This window comes from Apostichopus japonicus, chromosome 6, assembly GCF_037975245.1.
Source record: "Apostichopus japonicus isolate 1M-3 chromosome 6, ASM3797524v1, whole genome shotgun sequence".
NCBI lineage: Eukaryota > Metazoa > Echinodermata > Holothuroidea > Aspidochirotida > Stichopodidae > Apostichopus > Apostichopus japonicus.
This window is the reverse complement of record NC_092566.1, coordinates 5,019,266-5,043,267: the sequence shown is the minus strand read 5'-3', so window position 1 is coordinate 5,043,267 and position 24,002 is coordinate 5,019,266. Positions and strand designations below refer to the sequence as shown.

General features: G+C 35.6%; 1 protein-coding gene across 1 annotated transcript; it reads left to right on the top strand.

Moving 5' to 3' along the window:
* Positions 1-23,988, top strand: LOC139968758 (MOB kinase activator 1A). The gene is made up of 5 exons (XM_071973115.1): positions 1-250; positions 6,143-6,309; positions 15,822-15,915; positions 17,592-17,725; positions 18,441-23,988. The coding sequence occupies exons 1-5, from the start codon at positions 237-239 to the stop codon at positions 18,677-18,679; spliced, it is 648 nt and encodes a 215-aa protein (XP_071829216.1). The 5' UTR covers positions 1-236; the 3' UTR covers positions 18,680-23,988.
* Positions 23,989-24,002: the final 14 nt, after the last annotated feature.

Sequence of the window (24,002 nt, the reverse complement as noted above, 5' to 3'; positions counted from 1 at the left end):
TGGCTGCCATGTTTACCAGTCAAAAGTCATATTCACTTCGCGCGGATTCTATTGCACGACGTGTTATACGAAACCCCATCGAGCAAAGGTAGTTGGAGCTGCTGTAAATTCACTAAGTAACAAGGGAGAGAAAAAAATAAGAAAATAGCTTACGTCGACATGTAACTCGCCTTACCAGAGGAAAGGAACCAAGAAGTACTCATCTTTACCAATCGTTCCTTGATAGAAGCAGAGCGATGAGTTTCATTTTGTAAGTAACCAATGTAGACGTAACTTGGCTACAGTATGCCTAACTCTTGTGCCAAGTTACGTTAGCATACAAATTACAATAGTACTAAGTAGTATAGTATGGTACAGAACTAGTTAATACTACTAACTACTAGTGCTACTACTAGTACTAGTTCTTGGCGGCCTAGTAGTACTAGTACAAACAGTTATTCTAATACTAAGGCTATGCCGGCTAACCAAGGAAGGATTGTTCAAATATCTTACTTAGTATATAACGGCATATCGACCTATTTCGTCCAAAACTTCAGATAATCGAGACAATTAATATTCTTTCCACGAAGGAAGACAAAGTTTTTCTTAAATTTTAATCAAACTAGCCTAAGGTGACCAGACGTCCTCGAATTCCGGGGATAAGCCCCGGATTTCATGTAATGTCCCTGGATTAAAAATGCCCTAAAACAATCCCTATCTTAAAATAGTCAGTGATTTAAATTGGTGGGAGCTATTCATTTGATTGTCGGTTCAGTAATGACTAACTTTAATTTTTGTTCCGAGTTTGATCGAGTTGAATAGGTGATGGATGCATTGGTGCTTATTTACTTGACTGTTGGTTGAATAAGTGGTGCTTGTTTACCCAATCATAGGATTAATATGCCTGATGAGACGCTAAATAAGCCAACCATTGGAGGTAACGAACACGGTATCAGGCCCTGATCCAGGGGGAGGGTTTTTCATCACCTGCCCCTTTTTAAATCCCCTTAAACCTCCCCCCCCCCCAAAAAAACACATGTATGCAATAAAAAAGTTATTTGTTATTAGCCCAACCATGCATGTATAAAATACAGTATATTCCTAAGAATGCACCATTTTGCAACTTAAGTTTAGTTTGTTTGTTTTTATCTTGGGAGGAACCCATAACCACCTACATTGGAGTAAGCTTCAACAACCTCACAAGATCCCTTCCAAGTGCTTATCATTATATTTTACAATACACTACACTAAGATAGTATTTATGCATGTGAACGTGATTTGACTGTTTAGATGGGATATCATAGACACAAATTCTGTCCTGCCTAGCTTGATGAGTCAGTGTGCTCACAGACTGGGATCGGGCCAATATAAACAAGCACACCATGTTTATTCACCCCATGGTTGGCTAAATAGCCACAAGTCCCACAACCGTTTCAATTTTTGCTTCTCGTTTGAGACAGCTTGAACCTAAGCTGTGATTGTTTACAACATTTTCTAATGGAAACTTCACTCATGACTTAAAGATAAAAAAAAAAAACGCAGATCATTGACTAATTTCACGGCTTCTAATTCACATGAAAAGCACCATGTTTCACTCTTTTAAGAGATGAACAAGAAGATTAACAATTACCTTCCAAGTTTTTTTGGCTTGGCATCTGTTATCTTGGACTAAATACTTGTGTCTACATGAGGTGTGTTCGAAACTTGGGCATTTGACCAACATCCTTGAAACATAGAACCATCTAGCACTACCTTAAAACATACATTGTAGGGAATAACCATTGATGTCAGCATCGCTTGGGGGGGGGGAAGGGAGGGTCAGGGGGAAAGATCAATATCATTTCCCCAGATTTCTAGAAAGAAATATGGTCAGCAATATCAGTGTCGTCAATTGAAAACTATAGTTCATCATGTTATCCCTCCTTTTTCTTTTTTTTCTTTTTTCTTCTTTTCCGTGTTTCCCTTGAACCTAGTCAGGAAACCACACCTTTTTTTTCAAGACAGAAAAAAAAAATATTTAGTGTTGTGGTAGTCTAAAGATCATCAACCAGCCTACAACGGAGAGGAATGAAAAACAACAACACTATAGGGAAGTCTGCAAGTGGAAATGTGTATGTAGTTGTAGAGTAGGAAGCAGTCACTTTGCTGTAGACACTGTGTGTGGCAAACTGTATGTGATATATATAGGTTATAGAACTGTGAGGCTTTGAACTAGAAAGCATAGAGGTATCTACAGTGTAGTAACACATAATCAAAGATAAATAGTCTCCAAAAACTGTACATATCTATCTAGATACATTAAAAATTGAGAAGTTGATTTGGCGTGATACCAGTCTTATGAAGACCTCCGGCCTACTAGAATATTGAGTAAGGAGTATGACTATGTCTCAAGCATTGTCTCAAGACTTATAAAAGTTTGAACTTTTATGAATTTTGGGAATGTACAGTACATAGTTTATGAAATCTCTTCATAAATCTTAAAAATAGAAAGTAACAAGTTGTGCACTATGTCAAATAGCACTTTCAATAAACCATTCAATGTGTTGAAGGTCAGTTGGGTCCTTTTCCTTTTACACTGTTGTGTGTATATTAATTATTCTTTGAGATTGACTATTTAATGTCAGCTCTGGTTTAATGCTACTTTCAATGGTGATGTCAATACAGTGTTGTACCCCTTGTTTGAAATCCATATTTCCAACCGCTTTTCACACAAAGTAATGTGATAACATGTGCCAAAACCCCCGGAATAACTCAATTAGGATTATCTCCCTGGATATGTGGTAGTGAAAGCACTATCGCAAGATTAAAGATCAGAGAGGCAGAGTCTCGTGTATGGTCAAAGAAGGACATGTGACCTGCATTCATCTAGTACTGTAATTGTACACAATAGTGTATTGTATAGGTCTCTAGCAATAGCTGATACTGTGCAAATGATAGTTTACTATAAGAATTATCTTCTTTGTAAATATTGATTTAAGCTCATCAAGTTTGCCATCTTTCAGGTAATACTGTTTATACTGTACACAAAAACTGATGACCATTCAATTTTTCAGTGAAACCGTTTTGTCATTTCAACACTTGCGGCCATAATCTCTTGTTTAGTTTTAGTTTATAGGAAATCAGACACATTTTACTTTGTAAGATATCCTGCTTTTAGTACAAATTAAAGGTCTTCAGTATTTCTTTAGTATGCTAGAAATTCAGAAAATGGTCACCCATGATCAAATTGCCACTCGTAAGTATTTTTATACTGCCAGTATAAAAGGTGTTGCCCACACGAAGACATTTAATTGGATCTTGGATATCTTCAATAACACTCCTGAATGCCTGTCAAAAATTGTAGAAGAATTGAAACCTCCAAGAAAGTACTTTTGAAAACTTCTAGAATGCTTTAGCAAATGTGCTCAATCTGAGTCGAATACTGATGACCTGTACAGGGCCTTTGTCGGAACTAAAAATACACAATATGAAAGATGCCCTGTTCCTGTGTGCACAGTAATATAGAAGTATAGTGGTGCCCCAGGGTTTCTGCAAAGTGAATTTAGTAGAGGGGCAGGGGGTAGAACAGGTGATAGGTGATGAATATGCTGAGTTCTGATGCATAGTAACAGACAGTCTACTAGGTGGTACTTGTGGCTCACATGAATGGGGTCTACTACTTGCTCCAGCTGAGTACTATGTATCTCGTGTTGTGCAGTATTTTCAGAGTTGTCTGCACTGCAGAGTACACCCATGCAGTGTTCAACAGCAGTCGTTGCTGCCGTTTGCCATAATTTATCAATGTTGTATAGATGACTGTTTGTATACATTGGCCCTTAGCTACAAAGGTATAAACATTAGCTGTGATTGATATTGTAATGAACCGGTAGGCATATAACAATGAGTTGTGTGTACAGTAGGTGTGCCTACATTGGTGTTTTGTATCATACATGTACAGTTAAGTGTTTTAAAGTAAATACATAATATTTATGATTGATTTATATAGGCTTCACCTTGATAAACGTTTTACCAAATGATGACCATATTTACATTTTACATAATCCATGTATGCATGTATCATGTACTACAGATTCTGGAATTGTAAATGTACACACTTGTAATACTTCATCTCATTTATGGTAATGTATAGTTTTATTGACAATATAATATTAAGTGTATCCCCCCCTTTTTACCCACTCGAGGCTTGCATAACCAGTGTATTGTACAGTTTCCTGAGGTGCTTTGTCTGTAGTGTCTCTAATGGGTTGAAGAGAATATGCACGTGCATATATGTAGATATATATATATATATATGTAGGTGAGAGTTACAGTGATTCCTGTATATATTTCATATTTTGTGTTTTTCATCAGTCTAGACTTAGTATTTCCTGTTTCCTTGGTTTTAAATAGAGTTTTCGATTGTAACATAAATTTTCATATATCTGATGTTTTTATAGTCCTCCAAAAATTGTTGTTCCATATTTGTATGGCCAGCCTGTGTTTCTATGGAAATGTCGGTCCAGAACTAGTGAAGCACAGAACTTTGAAGAATGATTTATAAGCTTGTATTACTGTATATAGGTTGGACAGGATACCATCTAATAGGTCAGATTATTATTTCAAAGTTCCTTTTTTGTTTGGGTCAGTGAGATCATTCCATGTATTGTAGAATATGTTCACACATGTATCTCGCTCTACATTTATGTAGAACAGTTAGGTTATCATAAATAGTAAAATTCAAACATGCAAGACAGAGAAAATTAACTCCCTGAATAATTGTTGATTTGGAAGTAAAAGGAAATATCAAATTATTCATCAGGAAAATCCAATGTGGCTGTATTAACATAAATTATCGATTTCTGCCAGTTTTTTTCTTTCCTTAAAAATGAAAGCAGAAGAAACTCACCCAAATGAAAGAAAACTGCTTCAATACTATAAAGTTCTCTGTATATATGAAAGGAAAAGGCACAAGTGGTTACTATGGAAACCTAGACGTACACATAATGTCAATGCTCAACAGGGATGACTGAATCATTGAAAATGAATAACAGCAGAGTGGGAAGTTTATGTAGCCAGTGTGCAAACAACTTTCCGGATGAATTTTCTAGGATACTGGAAGGAGACAATGTTCAACAGAGGACCACCTGTAGGGTGATACTCAACTATGGATTTAAGCCTTGAGTTTACTCTACCTCAGCATTATAAGCTTCAGTGCAGAGTCTTCTAAATCTGGTTTAATGTAGTAACACTTTACCTTTCAGTTTTATTGTTACTTTATGTTTGCTGTGATCTGTTCAAAGCTAGTGCTCGCAGTCGGCTGCCAACCTTTGGTTAAAAATACCAAAAGGTACTGGAGTACGATCAGACCTTTATATCCCCATAATCTAATTTACATGAAAGTCAATTAACAGAAGGAATAATTTCAGGCGGTTGTCAAAATTTGTTTTGTCTACACACCTGTTAAAATATTTATAAAGCCACGTGCAAATTATATGCAAATCAGATAGTTTCAACTTTTATGCTGAACTGATTATCAAAGCTTGACCAGTCCAGCAACTGTGGTGGATCATTATGCAGTGCAAACTTTTACGGATCTGGTTTGGGTGTCCCACGGACAACTACAGTAGGCCTTACTTTTGGGATGTCTGAGCAGCAAATTTGGTCGTCACAAAAAGTGTAACAAAATATCAAAGGATGACCAATACGTACATTATAGGAGAGATGTTTAGGTTTGATGAATAGAACCAGTTATTGGCCAGTATAACTGCCCTATTTGGGTGGATCACCAGCCTACTGGACCACTATTGTTTTCTCCAGTACCACAGATGTGATGGAGGGCGATACCAATTTATCAGTTTTACCTATTTGATGCTATATCAGTTACAAAGCCCAAACCATATGAATTTGATGTTAACAACAACAGTAGTTGCCTGCCGGACAAGCTCTAAGGCTGATTTGGTTGTCCAAACAGAATTTTGTTCTTTTCAGACAATTTGACGACCATTAAAGGTTTGCTCTGCATTGGGATTTTAGTTTTAAAAACATCAGCTTAGATAGATGGGAAAATACATGTCGATTGGAAACATGAAGTTGGGGGTTGGGGAGGGGGGGGGATACATGTGCGATAAAAGCAGTAACGTCGATTCTAACTTCCTGTTTCGTTTACTTTTCTGTCGTCATGCAGCAATCACAAGGGAGCTAAGACCTTCCGACCTAAGAAACACATTCAACAGGGTTCGCATCAGTATGAACTGATGAAGCATGCAGAGGCTACTCTAGGCAGCGGTAACCTGAGGCAAGCGGTGGTCCTACCAGACGGCGAAGACCTCAACGAATGGGTAGCTGTCAACAGTAAGTTCATCTCTATTGTGGAGGGAGACTCAGGGAGTACTTGAAGTTGTTGGATTGTCACCCATATCTACAGCCTGTTGAGCTGGTTGCCCTAATGATACTGTACAAACATATACATGTGCAGTATGTGTCCAAAGATACATTTGGTAACATTCATATCGATAGCATAGTTACATGCACATCAGAAGGTGAGCTGATATACCAATACTTAAATAGTAACAAGTAGACATTAGTATACAGTAGCCTGCTGGGGAAATAAATGGTGGTGTACGCCTTGTTAGCAATAATCACAACTCTTATTGATATTCTTAGTGATGTCATACTAAGAAAAAAAACATCTAGTTTTGTGCACAAAAACTGTCATACATCTTTGTAGAAAGTAGCAATTCAGTTATATGCAATATGCTATGTGTGGTACAGGATATTAATTCGTTGATTACATATTAAGGGGTTTTACCACTTTGTTTGTTTTGTTTTTTTTAAGTTGATTTTATTTCAGTTTTCCTTTCTGTTGTTAAATAGATAATATTACATCTAGGAAGGAAGGGAAAATAAAGCCAGCAATATTAAGAAAAACAAGAGAAACTGACAAAGTTTACACAAACTCCCTTTAATATATCGTAATACTTGTGAAAACAGTCAAGAGAGTGGGACAGGTTTCCTGATTGCCCCCATTCATATCAGCAGAGATAGATATTAATTTATAAATAAAAAAAACTCTTTCAGTATCAGTTGAATTGTTTCACTCTTAAATAGTTGATCTGCTCCTCCTAAAAACCACTCTGAGCCTATTAAATATCCATCAAGCCAGGACTTTCGATTCATCGAAAGAGAAGAGCTCAAAGAGCTTGTGGGGCATAAAATGTTTTGCTTTCTCAGTATCTTAATTGGAGATTTGTCAATTGCAGTTTTGAAAGCTTCTGACCTACTCTAAATATGGTTATTTCTCTTCTTTTCTGTCCTTTTATTTTGATTTTTTTGAGGGTGAAATGGGGGAGGGCAAGGGAATGGGGCAAGGGGAGATTTAGTGCTTTAAGGTCAGATGAATTAGAATTAAGATTCCTGATCATACATACAGTATTCACGGTTTGGATATGAAGGTTTTGTTTTGGAAACTATATTAAACTTGAGACATTCCACCTGTAGACGCAGTACTAAGATATTAGGAGTGCTAAGTACTGTTTGCATATACCTGTATAAGACATACAGTAAGCACAGGGCTTCTGATGCTGATAAATCACTCCACATTACCTGTCTCCTCGTAACTTCCACACTATCACTCAACCGTGCCTATAGACAGTATAGAGAATCGGTAACCATTTTAGCTCTGTACAGTGAACACCCACAATAACCAATCACTACCAGCCAATGATCTCCTTTCTCATCCCTACCACCCAAAGTTTTCTAGAAGTGATTTCAAGTGGACTGGACTTCATACTGTATATCATTTTCGTCACGTGGAAATTTCAACACTATCGGAAGGCTGAGCTGAGTGAGGTCTGACTCCTGTTGCCCCAATCTCAAGTCTGTGTCTCTGTATTTGTCATTTATATGAACAAAGCAGTAGTAAATTTGCATAAAGTATAGCCACTGCCCAACTATATATACACTTATTTCATTGTGCAAACTTTAGTGATGACACACAAGAGTATTAAACAGCACTGTAGGATATATTTAGACTTCTGAGTCAGCCTGGCAAGAGGAACAATAAATATTTATGCTAGGCCTTTGCTCAAGGTTTTACTGTTGTTTTCAGAAAAGTGCACAACTTACAAGTTTAAATTTGTATGGTTCAAAGAAAAATGACTGAAGTAGCATTTTTGACAAAATGCTGATCAATTAAAAACCACCACCTTTGATTTCCTTGGGAGTTCAACTTTTAACTGTCAGTCATGTGTTTTTGTTGTTGAAAATTTTAAAGAGGCTGACTTACTCTCCTTTAGTTTACTTGAATAGTATTTCCTCCCATTCTGAGCTAAAGATATCAGAAGAACATTTATTTCCAAAAGCCAAAAGAAAAAAATCATTGTTTTTTTTTCTGTTCTTGTTTTTTTTCTGTTCTTTTTTTTCTTCTTGTTTTTGCTTGCAGACTTTCTCTCACAAAATGATGTATGACTTTGATGTATATATGTACTTTGACCTTTATAGTTAGGTTAGCCTCCACCCAGACTGAGTGACTGAATGATACAGTATATATGCATGAACAGTGTTTAGTGTGGAACTGTATGACATTACAAGTGTTGAGCTCTAGTTGCAAATCCTAGGAAATAGAAATACTTCAGTACTAGTTAAATGGTTTGATAGGGAGAAAGTAAAACAACACCCCTGGATACTGTTGACTAAAACTGAATACAGGCTTTTGTTGTATTTTTGTTTTTTTGATCAACTGGGCCATGAAATTTGCAAGAAGGTGAACTTTGGGTCAAAGGGGTCAGATGTACAGTATTTCTTAACAGAGTTTTAAAACATTCCAAAGGAGTCAGTGGGAACAAAATAATTGTGAAAAATAAACCAGTTCACGAAAAAATGCATTACAGTGGAAATTTGGCTCCTGCTGTCGAAAGCACAAGAAGTTAATGTGAGGGTTAGTCCCAAGGTATTATTTACAAACTTCTGGGAACTATTTCACATCCTAAGACAGTATGATTGTAGTACTGCATATCTAAGGTTTTTAGTAACATTTAGCTGAATATAGCTCCCTTGTAAGGTGTATTTAGGTTGTTACGTGACCGTTCTCATACTCAATGTGGAGAACAGATCACGTGGCATAAAAAGGAGACCACAAGGATGGAAGTAAGTTTAGAGCATTTAATAAGCTATTTACATGACAGAACAAAGAATAAATATGAACATAATACATAACTATAGTTTCTTAATTCAATTAACGTCTTTCTGGACCTGGGAGAGCCGAGGGGAGAGTTTCTGCTTAGTTTCTGGAGTTACCTTAGTGCTAGGTGGATAGTGTCCAGGTTTGCTTTAGAAGTAGTTCGACTGGATGTAGAGAAAGTTCAGGTAGAGCGACGAGAATCCATTAGAGAGTAGTAGGTCGGAGTTCCGACAAAAGTATAGAGTTAAATATATGTACTGTGTTTAATATGGGCACAGTAATCAAAGCCAAGGAACCATCAGAGGTGTGGCGACAACCTCTTAACGGAACGAATGGAGAAAACGGTGAGGGCCCTCAATCGGGCGTCTGCGGCTTTTTTACCCGGAGTGTAAAGGAATGTTCTATTAGGCTATGAATATTCACGAAGTCTGCGAAACACTTTGTTGGCGAGTTCCAGTTATGTAGAATGCGTGAGCGCATCTGGGATCGTAACAATTGGAAGACTCGGAGACTTGAATGGTAACTTATGTTACGTAATAGGGTAGATGAATAAGTGGGTTACATAACAAGGTAAGTGGGAAACTTGGTTAAATGGCAATGGTCCTGCTTAGTTTTACTGTCCACAGTAGGAGATAAAGCCAAATGTCAAAGTCATTATTTGCAATTCATCAGAGATGTGTTAGGTTTGGGGATATCATACAAACAGGGACTTCCTTTGAAGCAATGTGAATACCACACAGCTCAATACTGTTTTTGATTTTTTGTTTAAACTAATAAGGCCAAAATTAGTACCCAATGTGGTTTAATTACACTTAAGTACTCGACAATGCTGGTATCATCTGCAATTTATTTAAAAGACATGAGAAGCCCCAAATAAGGGCATCGATAGCGATCAAAATACTCAAATTGAAAATGTTCCTTTTTTGATGTAAAGTGACATGAGGGTGGTCACGCTTTCTGAACTGCTTTCATATATCACAATTTTGAACTATTTCCCCCACCCTTCCCCCTCCCCCCCCAAAAAAAAATAACATGGAAATTTCTGTAGTCTTCTTGGCATTAGGTTCTAAGCGTAGATGATATGTTGATAATTCTTGAAAGTGACAGAGTTCATGTTTATCTATTCTTGATCTGCAGTGCAATGCATGTGCTGTCTGCTGTAACAGATGTTGTCAAGATGTGCTATTTATACATACTGTAGGCTATGGTATCTTCTTGTACACACACACGCATACTAATAGTATGTTATCTGTGGTATTTGGTGATTGTGTAATATTCGATGCGACTTGAAGGATTGGATCTACAGAGCTCTTGTATACATGTGTACTCTACATTCATATAGATCGCAAGATATGCAAGATACCTGTATACATTCTGTATACAGTATGTACATGGTAGGTCTACTGTACATAATACATATACTCTGGGATATTACTCGTCATCCCGCCGTTGTCCATCAACTGAAGACCTACTACTACATTACATAATAACAGAATGCTATTCAAAATTATCAACTTACGGAGTTGTGTTCTGGCCAATTTTAGTCTATTTTATTCATGATATTTATCATTGGTTACTTGTACTATGTCAGTAATTATACAGTGCTCATGTAATCATTCTATATACATGCGATACATCATAGACGCATGTATGGCAATGCTCAATAGGTTTACAGTATATAGCACAGTCAAATAATGTCATAGTGACAACTATATTAGAAAATATTAAATTCAAAAGTTTAATTTAAACTTGAGCCCTGTTGATTGTACAATGCCACAGGTGACATTCCTTATCCCCCCTCCCCCACCCCCTCCATTCTTGTTCATTCTAAAGTAACTTCTGTTTATTATTTGTTTTTATGACTGTTTAGCAATTTTTTTGTACAATCCTACTACTGTACATGCTCATTCCTAGAATTTCTCACTGGCATTGTTCTGTAGTACGACACATTACTGTATTTACAGGCTTTTGATAGTGCAGTCAGGTAATATTCGCTGTTAATTACTTTTGATACAGTGCTCGCTGTATGTTAGGTAATGAAATCATACGCCAGTCCTTATACTGGTGATTGTTGGTATCCAACTCACCATGTGTTCAAGTTCTTAATGTTTTCTGGCACAAAATTGCCAGTGCATCTTGTTTTTTTTTCTACCATGAAACCGGCAAAAACCACTGGCATTTAGCCAAATAAATAGCAGGAATTTTGATGCCTAATGCTGTGCAGTACATGTGTACTGTATGGAGTGTATGCCTTACTGTATATACCTTACAAGGTGATATTAGTTTAATATGTATGAGCACAGTATATCTATGATTGAGAATATTAAGTTCAACAGTTTCCCTTGAACTGAAGTATCCTGCTGGTCATATTGCCGCAGGTGTTATCCCTAATTATCACAAAGCACATATTGTTATCCACAACTCTCCGACTAATTTCAAGTACTTTATTGCAGTCATGTGTTCAAGTTATACTTCATAGGGTGTGGACAAAACTGAAATGACAAAATATGCAGCAAATGGTTGATTGGTTTCAGATGACTAACTGTGTTCACTGACGCATATGCCGACTATAGTCTTGCATGCTGAGAGGTCAAAGGTCAAAAAGAATTAAAACCTTTTTTTTTAAATTATGTTTTTTTGAAAGAGAAACAGAAAGTGCTCAGTAATTACAGTATTTCAGTTGTGGTCTAACAACATGTGCTGACTCATAATACTCACAACTCAAGCTATTTTACACTGGGTTTCAAAAACAGTTTGGAAACTTATGTGCAGTGAAGATTGTGGAAGCATTTTAATTAGCGTTGAAACAGACACACATTACCGTACACAACTGTACTAGGAACTGTATCGTAAATTCACTTTGGTATCATGATTACTGTAGCAATCAATATCTGTGTTTGTACTAGTACATTGTTTGTGGAATGGACAGACTTATTGGTGGTGGGGGGACTTCTATTCCACAAGTTTTCATCTAAAACATTCTTAGAACAGTCTCCTCAGAGTCTTCAATCAATCAATTAATATCTTTCAACTATATATTCTACTCTCTGTGATTGAATACCTAGACTTCATTTTGTTTTTCTGTCAATATTGACTTTCTCTCTTCTGATTAATCTTATCTCCAGTTTGACTGGAATACGATTAATTGTAATAAAATTGCGAACAAAATGAACAATACTTTTCATGAATACTTTACATACATCGGCCTGTGCTGAAACACAAATGTGAAGATACAGTACTTTGATCGTGCATCAAATGGGCCAATTGGCTTGTACTAATTTGTCCCCAGAATTGGTGGTTGAGTTGATATTTTCACATAAACTTCATTTCCAAAGCTAAATGCAGTTACAGTATGATAGCCTTTGTATACCTATGTTAAATTTTACATAGTAAACCTCTTCATGTAATATAGTATTGTGCCTGAACTTCCTGGAACATACTGTACGTAGATAATATCATATTGTTTATGACAGCCTTCGTATACCTATGTTAAATTGCACATAGTAAACCTCTTCATTTAATACAGTATTTTGCCTGAACTTCCTGAAACATACCTAGATAGTATCATGATGTCCATCAAAGTGTTATGATCTTTTAAATAGTTTCTTGTAAATATTACATTATTGACTATAAAGGTATTTTAGAGTATGCATCTGTAGATTCAAATAAAATTGAGTTTTGCAAAATCAATAAGAAGTTGTTAAGGTACTGTTAGTTTGAAGATCTGTTTATATACTAAATTTAGCAAAAGATCTTTAGAATTGGCACCAAATATGCTACAAAGTCAAAAAATGGTCACACGTGCAACAAAAATCAACAAGCACCTTACTAAATCCTCAAGGTGTTATTCCTCATTGTGACACTTGATTTTCATATTTACAAACGTACTGAATATCTAGAATAAATCTGGAGATTCAGATACACCAAGAAAATACTTTTCAACATTTTTAGCAATATTTTAGCATGCTAAAATTTGGGACTATAACTAATTACCTATAAATTTTTAATGGTATATGTGTGGCAAGCTATATAGTGTACATGATAAGTACTGCAAACTAAACCAATTTTTGTATGCATGCAGTTCAGCAGCAGACATGTGGTCACATACAGTATAGTAATCGCATGCTATCATTACAGTATATATTTGTTATAATCTGTCTTTAATCTTCAGATTTGTATTATTGTCTTTTAACCAGTGTTAGACTTGTGGTTTCCTAGGGATCTATAATTTGAACTTTGACAAGACTTTTATGGAAACAGACAGCGATTATGAACTCAGAAGAGGAAATACTTCAGCCTGGATTGTCAGTTTAGGCCAGCGCATACACTATATGGAAAAGACATTAAGATCAATAACAATATCAATAACACCAAGTTGCCAAGCAAAGCATGTAAATTAAACGGTTCGTGTACTCGCACAGCAGCTACTGTGTACATGATGTTTTTACACTGTGTTAAATGTGTACAGTAAGCAGTAATTAATATGATAGCATGTTACAGACTTACTTATGAATGCGAAACATAATATTTCAAGTGCTGCTGTATGTAATATACTGCAGGCTTCTGACTTGATGATATGTAACTCTTTTGATCTAGAATTGCAAAGTTGGATCAAGCAGAACTAATATACGGTATTACATGAAGTAATCTCCCTATTTACTTCGTTCCCGTAATCCGGGCGAATTTCGCGAAACTTTTCCTAACTCCGAAAAACACAGTGAGACACTTTGTGGGTAGAAAAATGAAGGAAGGCCATTAGGGCCAGTGAGGGTGTACAGTGTTAAAAGATTACCAGGGCATTCTAGACACGGTAGAATGCGGTGCATAGGTTGTGGGGAGACAGGTAAGTGGGTCACTCGTAAATATATAAACCAGTAAGTTTTATAATTTCCCTTTAAAATTTTTAACTGTCTTCAGATTCTCCAAGATAAGCAATTTTTCGGTTCTTACTGCCAACTTTGCAGGTGGTGCAGCGGACAACTACTGGATAGTTGTTTACATCAAATTCAGTTTACATTGTAACTAAATTCCCCCCAAGTAGGTTAAATGGTATGATGATGTCACCCCTCTATCACTTTGGAGATACTGGCATACAGTAAGCATGGAGGTAAAAACAGACCTCCATGCAGTAAGTAAGACGTCTGTTTTTACCTCCATGGTAAGACCTGCTTGTACCAGGAGCAACCAGAAAAAAATCCTTAAAAATTTTCCCTGCATTGCATTATACCATTGACTTATTGACATATGACAAGGTTATGAAATATTTTAATACTACACATATTTGAAACACTTTCCATTTCTTGTTAAACTAAAGAGAATAAATGAAGTGAAAAACACAGCTGTCAGTAAACCAAGAACAAAGGTTTCCTTTTAATGGGTTATTTGTTGTAATTACATTCGAAATCATAAAACGCTTTAAGGTCCTTCAGATACTACATACTGTAGCTGTTAAGCCTGTATTCATGTTTTGTAGTTTAGTTGATGAACAGTTTACTGTGTTTGAATTTTCTAGGTATTACAGGGTATTCCTCAGCATTTTCTACAGTGGGACTGTCATAATGATATTGTCCCTAATGTGTATAATCTGTACTGTTAAACCATTTCGGAATTGAACTATTAAAGGTAGTCAGTATAGGCCCGAAATTATAACACGCTATAATTGCTAGAAGTTTTCAAAAAGTACTTTCCTGGAGGTTTTTACTCTCCAAATCGTACTCAGACATTTTTAAGGAACACACAAGATGATTGAATTTCCCAGTGAGGAAAGTTTCCTCTTAAGAATTTTTACAAAAGGTGACCATATTTGAATATCTAGCATACTTGGGCCAATACAGTGTACCTTTAAACACCATCGAATGGAAGCACTCACAGGCATTTGCAGTATAAAAGAACCTCACATTATCTGAGACAAATTATACCTAGAACAGATTTATGGAAGTCCACATTCTAGTTCACCGCCATTAATCTTTGGAACAGTCTACCGAACACAATCACCTTGTCTAAAGCCATAAAATTATTCAGGCAGAACTTTAAACAATATCTTCTTAGTAATGTATCGGATTAACACATTTGTTTCCATATTCCCCCCTACTCTTCTCTCTCCCTGCCCCTGTATATAGGTACAGATATAATAGATATAGATATAGGGTGGCCTGACTTTCAGATCTCCCTTCTTTTCTTGAAGTTCATAATTTGTATATTAAAATTGTTGTTAACATTACCTCATTGTATACACTATAATATCCATTAGGGTCATACAATTTTTGGTCATTTTGTATGCATACTGAAGAAATGATAAATAAATGAATGAATGAATATGATGCGCTGTTTGATTGACTTATAAATCTTTTTTGTGTTGAAATGCATTAAAACATATTGTGTTTATATTTGTTCAATATTATAAGGAGAAGTGGGATATTTTGTGGCATTTTGAGAAGAAAATTTTACTGTTAAATTGTTGAGAAAACATTAACGTATACAATAATTTGAAAAATGATCATGAAACTTGTTGTATTCCTTACTTATAAGTTAATGAAAAGTTAGAGGACTTGCAAATGGGAACAGTTCTCTAACTCTTCTTCAGATAGAAGATAGACAAATTTTGAAATATGTAAAGCTGTGAATGATAAATTAGTGTATTATATATTAAAATTGTATTCATTTCAATCCTTGTGTTTTTTTTCAGCTGTGGACTTCTTCAACCAAATAAATATGCTCTTTGGGACCATCACCGAGTTCTGTACGCTAGAAAAATGCCCTGTCATGTCAGCAGGTCCGAAGTGAGTATCTTTCATGAAGTTTAGGTTACTTTATAAATCCTCATTTCCTGAGTGGGAATAAAGGAAGGGGAAGCAGGGATGGAAATGTTAAGTTTCTATTACAACTGTAGAGTCCACTAATATCGGGCTAGAATCGCTACATATAGCATCATTGATCAGACAAATAAAATAATTCATTGACACATGCAGTTGGATTGATTACAGTTTCTTTACAATGCAAAATTGTGATGCGTCAGACATCAGACGTGTTTAAGGGTGTCATCAAAGTATTGTGAACTCAATAGTTACCACCATAGTATATGATAGATACATTACACTATGACAGAAATAAATAAATGGATCATGCTGGTTATTAAATATGCAAGCAATATGGTTGCATGACTTCCGTCATAATATGAACAATAGAATATTTATAACTCACTGGAAAGATTTCTATGATGTAAAGGAAACCCGTAAATTGTTATTGTATGTAAGAAAGGTCTAGCTGTTACATGTGTAGTGAACCATTATGATTTAGTATTCCTAAGTGTTTCATGAAAGGAAAAGCTAACCCAATGAATGAGCATTTCTACCTGTGATGTAGATGCTTGTGATAATAACCTCCATCAAGTAACCTACAGTAGAAACCTAAATCAATACTACAGTATGAAATGTTTCCCGAAAGGTAATGAGGGAAGTATTGAAGAACTTAGTGTTCAAAGACTTCTGATGTGTGACATGATTGGTTTGCCTCAGCTTTGAGTACAACGTTTCTGTTTGCTGCCGTGTTGGACAAATCTAACCGTAATAGTAATTACAGACTTGCGATCCGCATTATAGTCTTTGTTAACTTTGCAATCCGCGGTCCTTGCACAATTTTGTAAGGTAACTCCATAGTTTTCCCTTTTCAGAAACCAAAAAATGTGTTCCCGTTGCGATACACCTGTATCATGTTCTGGCAAATTGCCAAATGCATGATATCCTTACTTTGGTTTGCTACAAGGAAATGATACTTTTGGACCAGTCATTTGTTTTGCTTTCTGTACTTATGCGGAAATACAGTAGCAAGCAGTTTTGCAGTACATTGTAGTACTGCAATGTTGCTGAGGTGTAAAGTCACTGTACTTTCAAAAGTTACAACATTGTAGTAACATTTGTAAATTGTTACCTCTTTCAATAAAAACAAAGTTTTGAATAAAGGTAAATATTCAGGCTTAATGATGTACAATTGTACATTGGTTCATTTGATGATCATCTTCTAAATGGAATAAAATCATTTTTGGCTGTTAGTTCATTTTATGCCATTACCTTGGAAACAGACACAAATTCCATTTATATTGCATTAAAAGAGCTTATCGTGAAATGCCCCTTAGTAAGAAGTCGGTGTCGTTTTGATGAATTTCATGACATTAAAAGATAGTTGGTAAAAAGTAGGTCCAAAACTTTGTGTTGTGCATTCCGGATATGTTTATAATCATCAATAGCGTTTGTACTTTGTAAGAAGTTGGTGGAAACATTTCTTCTTCTTGGTGTTTTGTGGGAGGGAGGGGGGGGGGGGGAGGTAACGGAGCCAAACTGCCTATCATAGTGTTTCTTAAGAATGGTTACAAACTGAATAAATATGTTCTCATTCAGCTATAGATTTGTTTGCAATATTGAATGTGGATTGATATATTTATCTTTTTTCCGATCTACAGGTACGAGTATCATTGGGCAGATGGACAGACCGTCAAGAAACCCATCAAATGTTCTGCTCCTAAGTACATAGACTTTTTAATGACTTGGGTACAAGATCAGCTCGACGATGAATCAATATTTCCATCCAAAATTGGTAAGTCTCTTCAGTTATTTCTCAATCTTGCCGGTCTCCACACAAGATATGCGCAGCCGCTCTGTATATTGCTCGAGGAGTCAAAATGTTGACAGGCAGTTCTTTCTGTGTGGCAGACAGGTGGCGTGTATTTGCAATCCATGAAGGTGACCACTTCCTGCGATCCATACAGGTGGTTGGTATCTTATGATTCCACACAGGTGGTTGCTTATGTGATTCCACACAGGTGGTTGCTTTTTGTGATTCCATGCCTGTGGTCATTTTTTCACATATTTATACACAGTTCCTGTAACAATGTGGAAAGCTGTAAAGGAATGTACCCATTGGGATAAAAGTTGTAAGCTTTAAGGTTGCAAAAAGGACTCCAGAAACAGCACATTGTGAAATGAGCAGGTGGTTGCTGTTTGGGATCAATTCCTGTGGTTGTGTTTTGTGATTCCATGAAGGTGGTTGCTGCTTGTGATCCTTGCCAACATATGGATAAAAGTGTTAACTTAAGGGTGTAAAATAATCATGAAACAGCACAAACATTTCAGGATTATAAAAAATGGCAAAAATTTCCTCTTCTGTTCCCTCTTTTACATAACCACATGAAATGACTCGCCCTTTTATTGCTATTGTCAATGATCTTACTTCTCTACAAAACTGTTGCGAGGTTTGAAAGTACCTTCCATTATCTGACCCTTTGCTCTCTCTGCTCGCATTTTTTCTGCAGGTGTGCCTTTTCCGAAGAATTTCATGACCATTGCCAAAACCATCCTGAAGCGCCTTTTCAGAGTCTACGCTCACGTGTACCACCAGCACTTCGCTGACATTCGCTACTTGAAAGAGGAGGCTCATCTGAACACGTCCTTCAAACATTTCGTCTTCTTCGTCCAAGAATTTAATTTGATCGACAAAAGGGAACTGGCACCACTTCAGGACTTGATTGACAAGCTTTTAGCCAAGGGTTAAAATAGAGATAGAAACAGTTATTTAGAGATTCTGTTGGGGTGTCGCTTACCTCCTGCAGATGTGAAAATCAAAGATATGATTTGAGAAAAAAACAATTGGAGAAGAGAGTTAACCGGATTAAGTGCTTTAAGAATTTGTATTGATCTCCTGCAGTCTTCATTCCCAGTTTTATTTTATTTCAATTTTTTTTTTTTTTTTCTCTCTGCTACACAGCATGTTTTTGAATAATTGGAGCTGATCTCAGTTTTGCATCTGTTCAAACTTTCAAGGAGCTTTATGCATATAAAGTCAAGCTCAGACAGAGTTGTAAGTTTAAGGTCCACACTCATCGAAAAATGTCACATGGATTTGTCAATAGGTGGCCTCTGAGCCAAATCGGACCCACAAAACATTTCAGTCCGGCCTGTGCAAAACAAATGGTACAATTAATTTGCTCTAATCAGGTGTATGGTCTGATAATAACTTAGGCTTGACCACCCTAGCATTCTAAGCTGCACATTGCTCTATCCAAGTATATCGAGATTCCGGTCCTCTCTGGGCCTTTGTTCCAACCAAGCCTCTGGCTCTCAGAGACAAATTAAATAAAAACCCTGGTTTTAGAGTAATCTATCTGAGCTCGTAACTAAGGAAAAATCTCTCTGACTTTTCTAATAGCAAATAATGGGGTACTGTGATGGTCAGCAAGACAAACCTCAGTCCTCTGTGAGGAAAATGTTAAGTAGGATGGAAATCTTACAATTCATAACCTCAGCTTGGAAAATTGATGTCAATAATTGGCAAGTGAAAGAATCATGAAAGCATCGTCATCATCATCATATTTGACCAGTATTGGTCTTTCTAGGACATTTAGTTTGTCTACCGTGTGACTTGATAGAGGCTTGCAGCAACTTCATGGTTGTATTTTCATCTTTTGTCCGTTTGAACGACAAGGCAGGCATATGTATCATCTTTGAAGCCCTCAACTTTAAATGTTACCAAAAACTTGCTGAATGATTCATGCAGGAATATCTATACCATTGATATCATGAGCAAAAAATGTCAGGAATGATAACACAGGAAGGTCAAAATGTAACTAAAAATTTGTCTCAATATTTCTCAGTGTAGAGAAATGTTGTCACAAGGTGGCAGTCAAAGAGTCTTGCATATTTGATCAAAGATCAAATTTGGGCTTGTTGGTTCTGTTCATGGCACAATGTTGTATCTCTAACAAATATGGGTTTCATGTTCCTTTATTCTCGATATGAACGGTGCATCTTTTATGTCTAAGTCTAGATTCAACATCTGTTACACGTGTAAGGGGTTTTTGATTTGTAATGAGTATTTACATCAGCAAATTAGCATAACTTCTATAGTCAGTCATCATGTATAACAGTCAACTGTATACAAGGGTAGTACTCAAGGATGTGATGTTGAAGTTTTAGACGTCATTGTTACCATGGCAATGTTCAAGGTTAACCTAGATTATGGAAAATTGACAATTTTTCCCCACCCTTTCACTGGCTTTGCTCAGCAGTAAACCTGTTTGCCTCTCTAGATTTATAATGTATGTGGTTGGAGTATCACCTTGTTGGAATTATGGGAGATTTTTGACATTTGATATTAGTTTTATTGGTATTCTTAAAATGATCTCATACAGAGTCTCAAATGGAAACTTCAGAAAAGTCATGTGGACTTTAGGGTTTCTCTATTCCAACCTGTGATGTCAATGTCAAAATAACAAGAGAGAGGAGGATTAGGGTTACTTATTTACCACTCAATATCAGTGTTGAAACAAATGACAGAAAAGAAGGATTTATTTCTAGGTCAACTTGTTGGATTTTTCATCGACAAGGGGAGAAAAAAATAGGTCATGCTTCATGAGACTATGCTTGAGATATTTAAAGTAAGGTTTGCAAGGATGTTTCGCTTTTAGTATACTTCTTTAAAAGAAAAGTTGGGTTGCTTTACTCAAAAACAATCATGTTAAGAAGCTTGGTGAGAAACTCAGAGTGTTAAATATAACAATCAGCTTAAGGAAACATGGACAGATACACATCAAAATATAACAAGAAGTTGTTTAATAGCAAACACTGCAAATAATTTGTTTTAGTTTGAAATGAACCTTGAAATCATTGAGCTTGTTAACAGCGATTGTCTTCTTTTGTTTTAAAGACATGTTAACACCAGTGGTCACATGATATCACACCCCTTCCTTGCTATATGAATATATATAATATATATATATATATATATATATATATATATATATGCCTAAGCTTTCACAGATGTCAAAGTTTTGAGGTGATTATAAATTTTTGCCAAAGAAAGAAATGATGTTTGCTTGATGTATCACAACCATCGATTACAAATTGCACACATTCAATGTTTGTGTGAAATCAACGTTAGGTCAAATAACAGAACAGCAGTTCTTCTCTGCTATGGTCCAACTTTTCCTTCCATGTTTGCTGCTGAGAAAAAGTGCAGGTATACTCAGTCATGAATATTCCTGACTTAATAATGAATTTAAGTCACAATACTTTAACAAATCTTTGACTAGAATGGTTAAGGATATCTACCTTCAAATTTTTAGAAAACAAAAGTTTCGACGAGAAAAGTGCTGTTTTGAGTTATTTGACTTGACACTGATGTTGATTATTGCATTGTATTTTTTATTTTACTGCCTTAAAAGATTTGTTTCAAGGAAAAGAGAAAAAAGAAAAGAAAAAGTAAAAAAGAAAAATTAAGATAAAAGCAAGATATTCCTGTATCACTGGTATATGCAGTACTGTACAAATGATATTATCCAAAGAAGAAAATATTCTTGATTGCCGAGATGCCGTACTACTATAGAATGAAAACTTCATATTAATCAAGTTTTGCAAAGAGAAAATAGTTTGCGTATTTATTTATTCGAAACAAATTATTTAGTTTGTAAATAGAAAGTTTAACTAACTGTACTTTTTAGTTGTTTTGTCTCTGTAGTTAATGATGCTCTTAATTATGAGGGCTGATATATTTTCAATGTGATTTTTTTTTTTTTTCCAACCACATTTTGATTGTTCTTTTCTTCAGGGTTAATTAAAGGGACGTAAACCCATTATCATAATTGATCTATGTGATAGAGGTAACTGTCATGAACAGCTTTCCCCAAATGGCTTAGAAAAATCTGATTCCATTTGGGAGATATCCCAGATTTTAACGTTCCTTCACACACAGAAGGCAGAGGACTTGATCAAGTCTAAATGTGGTTTGTGTCACCTTTGAACAAACTTTTAATATAATTTGGTGCTAGGACAAGAAAACTTTATAATCAGAATGATAGAAATTCATTTTTATAAGTAGAAATATTTGGTAGAAACGTGTTCCATTGCCAGTGGTGTCACTGCAGTGGGATTGAATTAGCCAACCATCCAGTAATTTAGGTGATACTGGCCAAATATTCAGTTATTACAAATATTAACACAGACAATAACCCAGTTGTTAATTTCACATGTCATTAATTGTAGATAATACATACAGTATATAACTCGTTCTTCATGAAAATTTAACCAAATTTGAGAGTAGTACTAGAATGAAAGTAGCATTTTTACCTTGAATTTTATTTATAACAAACCAATGGTACTACTGTGTTTCAGCAGCGTTGGAGGTGGGGGGGGGGTTCATACAACATGGACTTCATGGGAAAATAGCTATGCAAATCAAATGGAATATTTAGTTTTCAAGGTTGACAAGAATTGTGAAAATTTTAGGCAAAGAGTTAAAGACTGCCAACATTTAGAAATTCAGAGAAATGTTTAAAGTAGAGGACATCATAAAATCTGAAAATCTCTTTCAGGAATTAATTCTCAAATTTGCAGTGACTTGATAGTTTTCTGGCCTGTCGTAGGTAATGTTACAAATTAACATTGTTTCATGAAACTGCAGACTAAATTTTTAATTAAACTGGATTTGAGTTTGTTAAATGGGGGGAGGGGGGGGGGTGGGTATCATCCTACTTTGTTGAATATTTTGGTGGCCCTTAAAAGATAAATCAAATAGTAGGAAACTTTATTTTGTCTCCTCTAAACTTTCACAAATCTCTGGAAAGTTTGGCTATTAAAGTTCTTTTTGTGTTACCGTCTTGATTCCTGAAGACGAGGATATCATCCATTTAGTCCTGATCACTAATCTCTGCATTTGAGCTGATTTGTTTTAAAGTTGTCATTAATTTTGTGACTTAAAGTACAAAGTATCATCATTTATGGACTTAATTGCATTAAACAGGAAACTGGTCTTATCGCTATAGGCTGAGCAGCCAAGCCTGTGATAATATATTGACTATTGAAAAGAGAAAGACGAAACAACAAAGACTAATTTGTTCCTTGTTCTATTTTCCATTCAAAGTAAAGAACAACTTGGAATGGAGAAGTTAAATGTGAAAAGTCTCTGTAACTAAAGTCACTTTCTAAAGTCTTACCAAATGATCATAGGTTAGGGTGGAAAACACAATTAAAGACCTTCCATAGGCTATTAGTGGAATTTCTGTACTCTTTACCAAAATAACAGTTTCTGACTTTTGTCATTTATTCGTTTAATGTCTTATTGTTTGAAGACCTTGTCAACATGTTTTTCTATTTTTTAATGTTGTTGTTAGTTTTGCCTCCAACTTTTAACTATTTATTTCAATGTGAATGTCATGTAATGCATGTGTTTGTTAAATAATCCTTTGAATAATTCTTTGAATAACAACTCTGGTGAAATATTCATATACATATTCAACGACAGACCATCATGCCTTTAAATATAAACTGTATCAGGCAAAAAGGTTTCTGAAATTTAATTTGAAACTTTAAATTTAATGTTTTCTAGTTTCTTCAAATTTTGTTCTATTGCCCTTTACCTGGGACAAGAAGGGAAGGGGGGGGGGGTAGAGTCAGATGGGGCAGTGAGGAGGATAGTGGATAAGCACACCCTCCCTTTGTAAGAAGGATGATAAAATATGTGAATCTGATTTAGTGGCACTCTAACATTTCTGGAAAACATCACATTCTTTGAGATGTTGACCATAGTTTGCTGGTATGCAACATTTATTGTTTTGTTTTGTTTTATTTGTTTTGTTTGTAGGGGTATCGTTTGTTATCCAATTGTTGTTTATTTTCTTTTGATTTTCTGATAAATGTTTTGTTATCTGTGTTATTAATAATTGGAAGATATTGAATATCTTTCCAACTTATGATATCAGTCACAAACTGTTAAACTTTGAAGAAAAGTACTGCATGATATGATATGTACTAAGACTTGTTATTTGAACACTCCTTGAAGGAAATAGATTTCACTAAAAAAGCTACGACCTAATATTTCTTTT

Coding starts and splice junctions, on each gene's coding strand:
- LOC139968758 (XM_071973115.1), top strand. Junction 6,310..15,821: donor CGAATGGGTAGCTGTCAACA/GTAAGTTCATCT, acceptor GTTTTTTTTCAG/CTGTGGACTTCTTCAACCAA. Junction 17,726..18,440: donor AATATTTCCATCCAAAATTG/GTAAGTCTCTTC, acceptor TTTTTTCTGCAG/GTGTGCCTTTTCCGAAGAAT.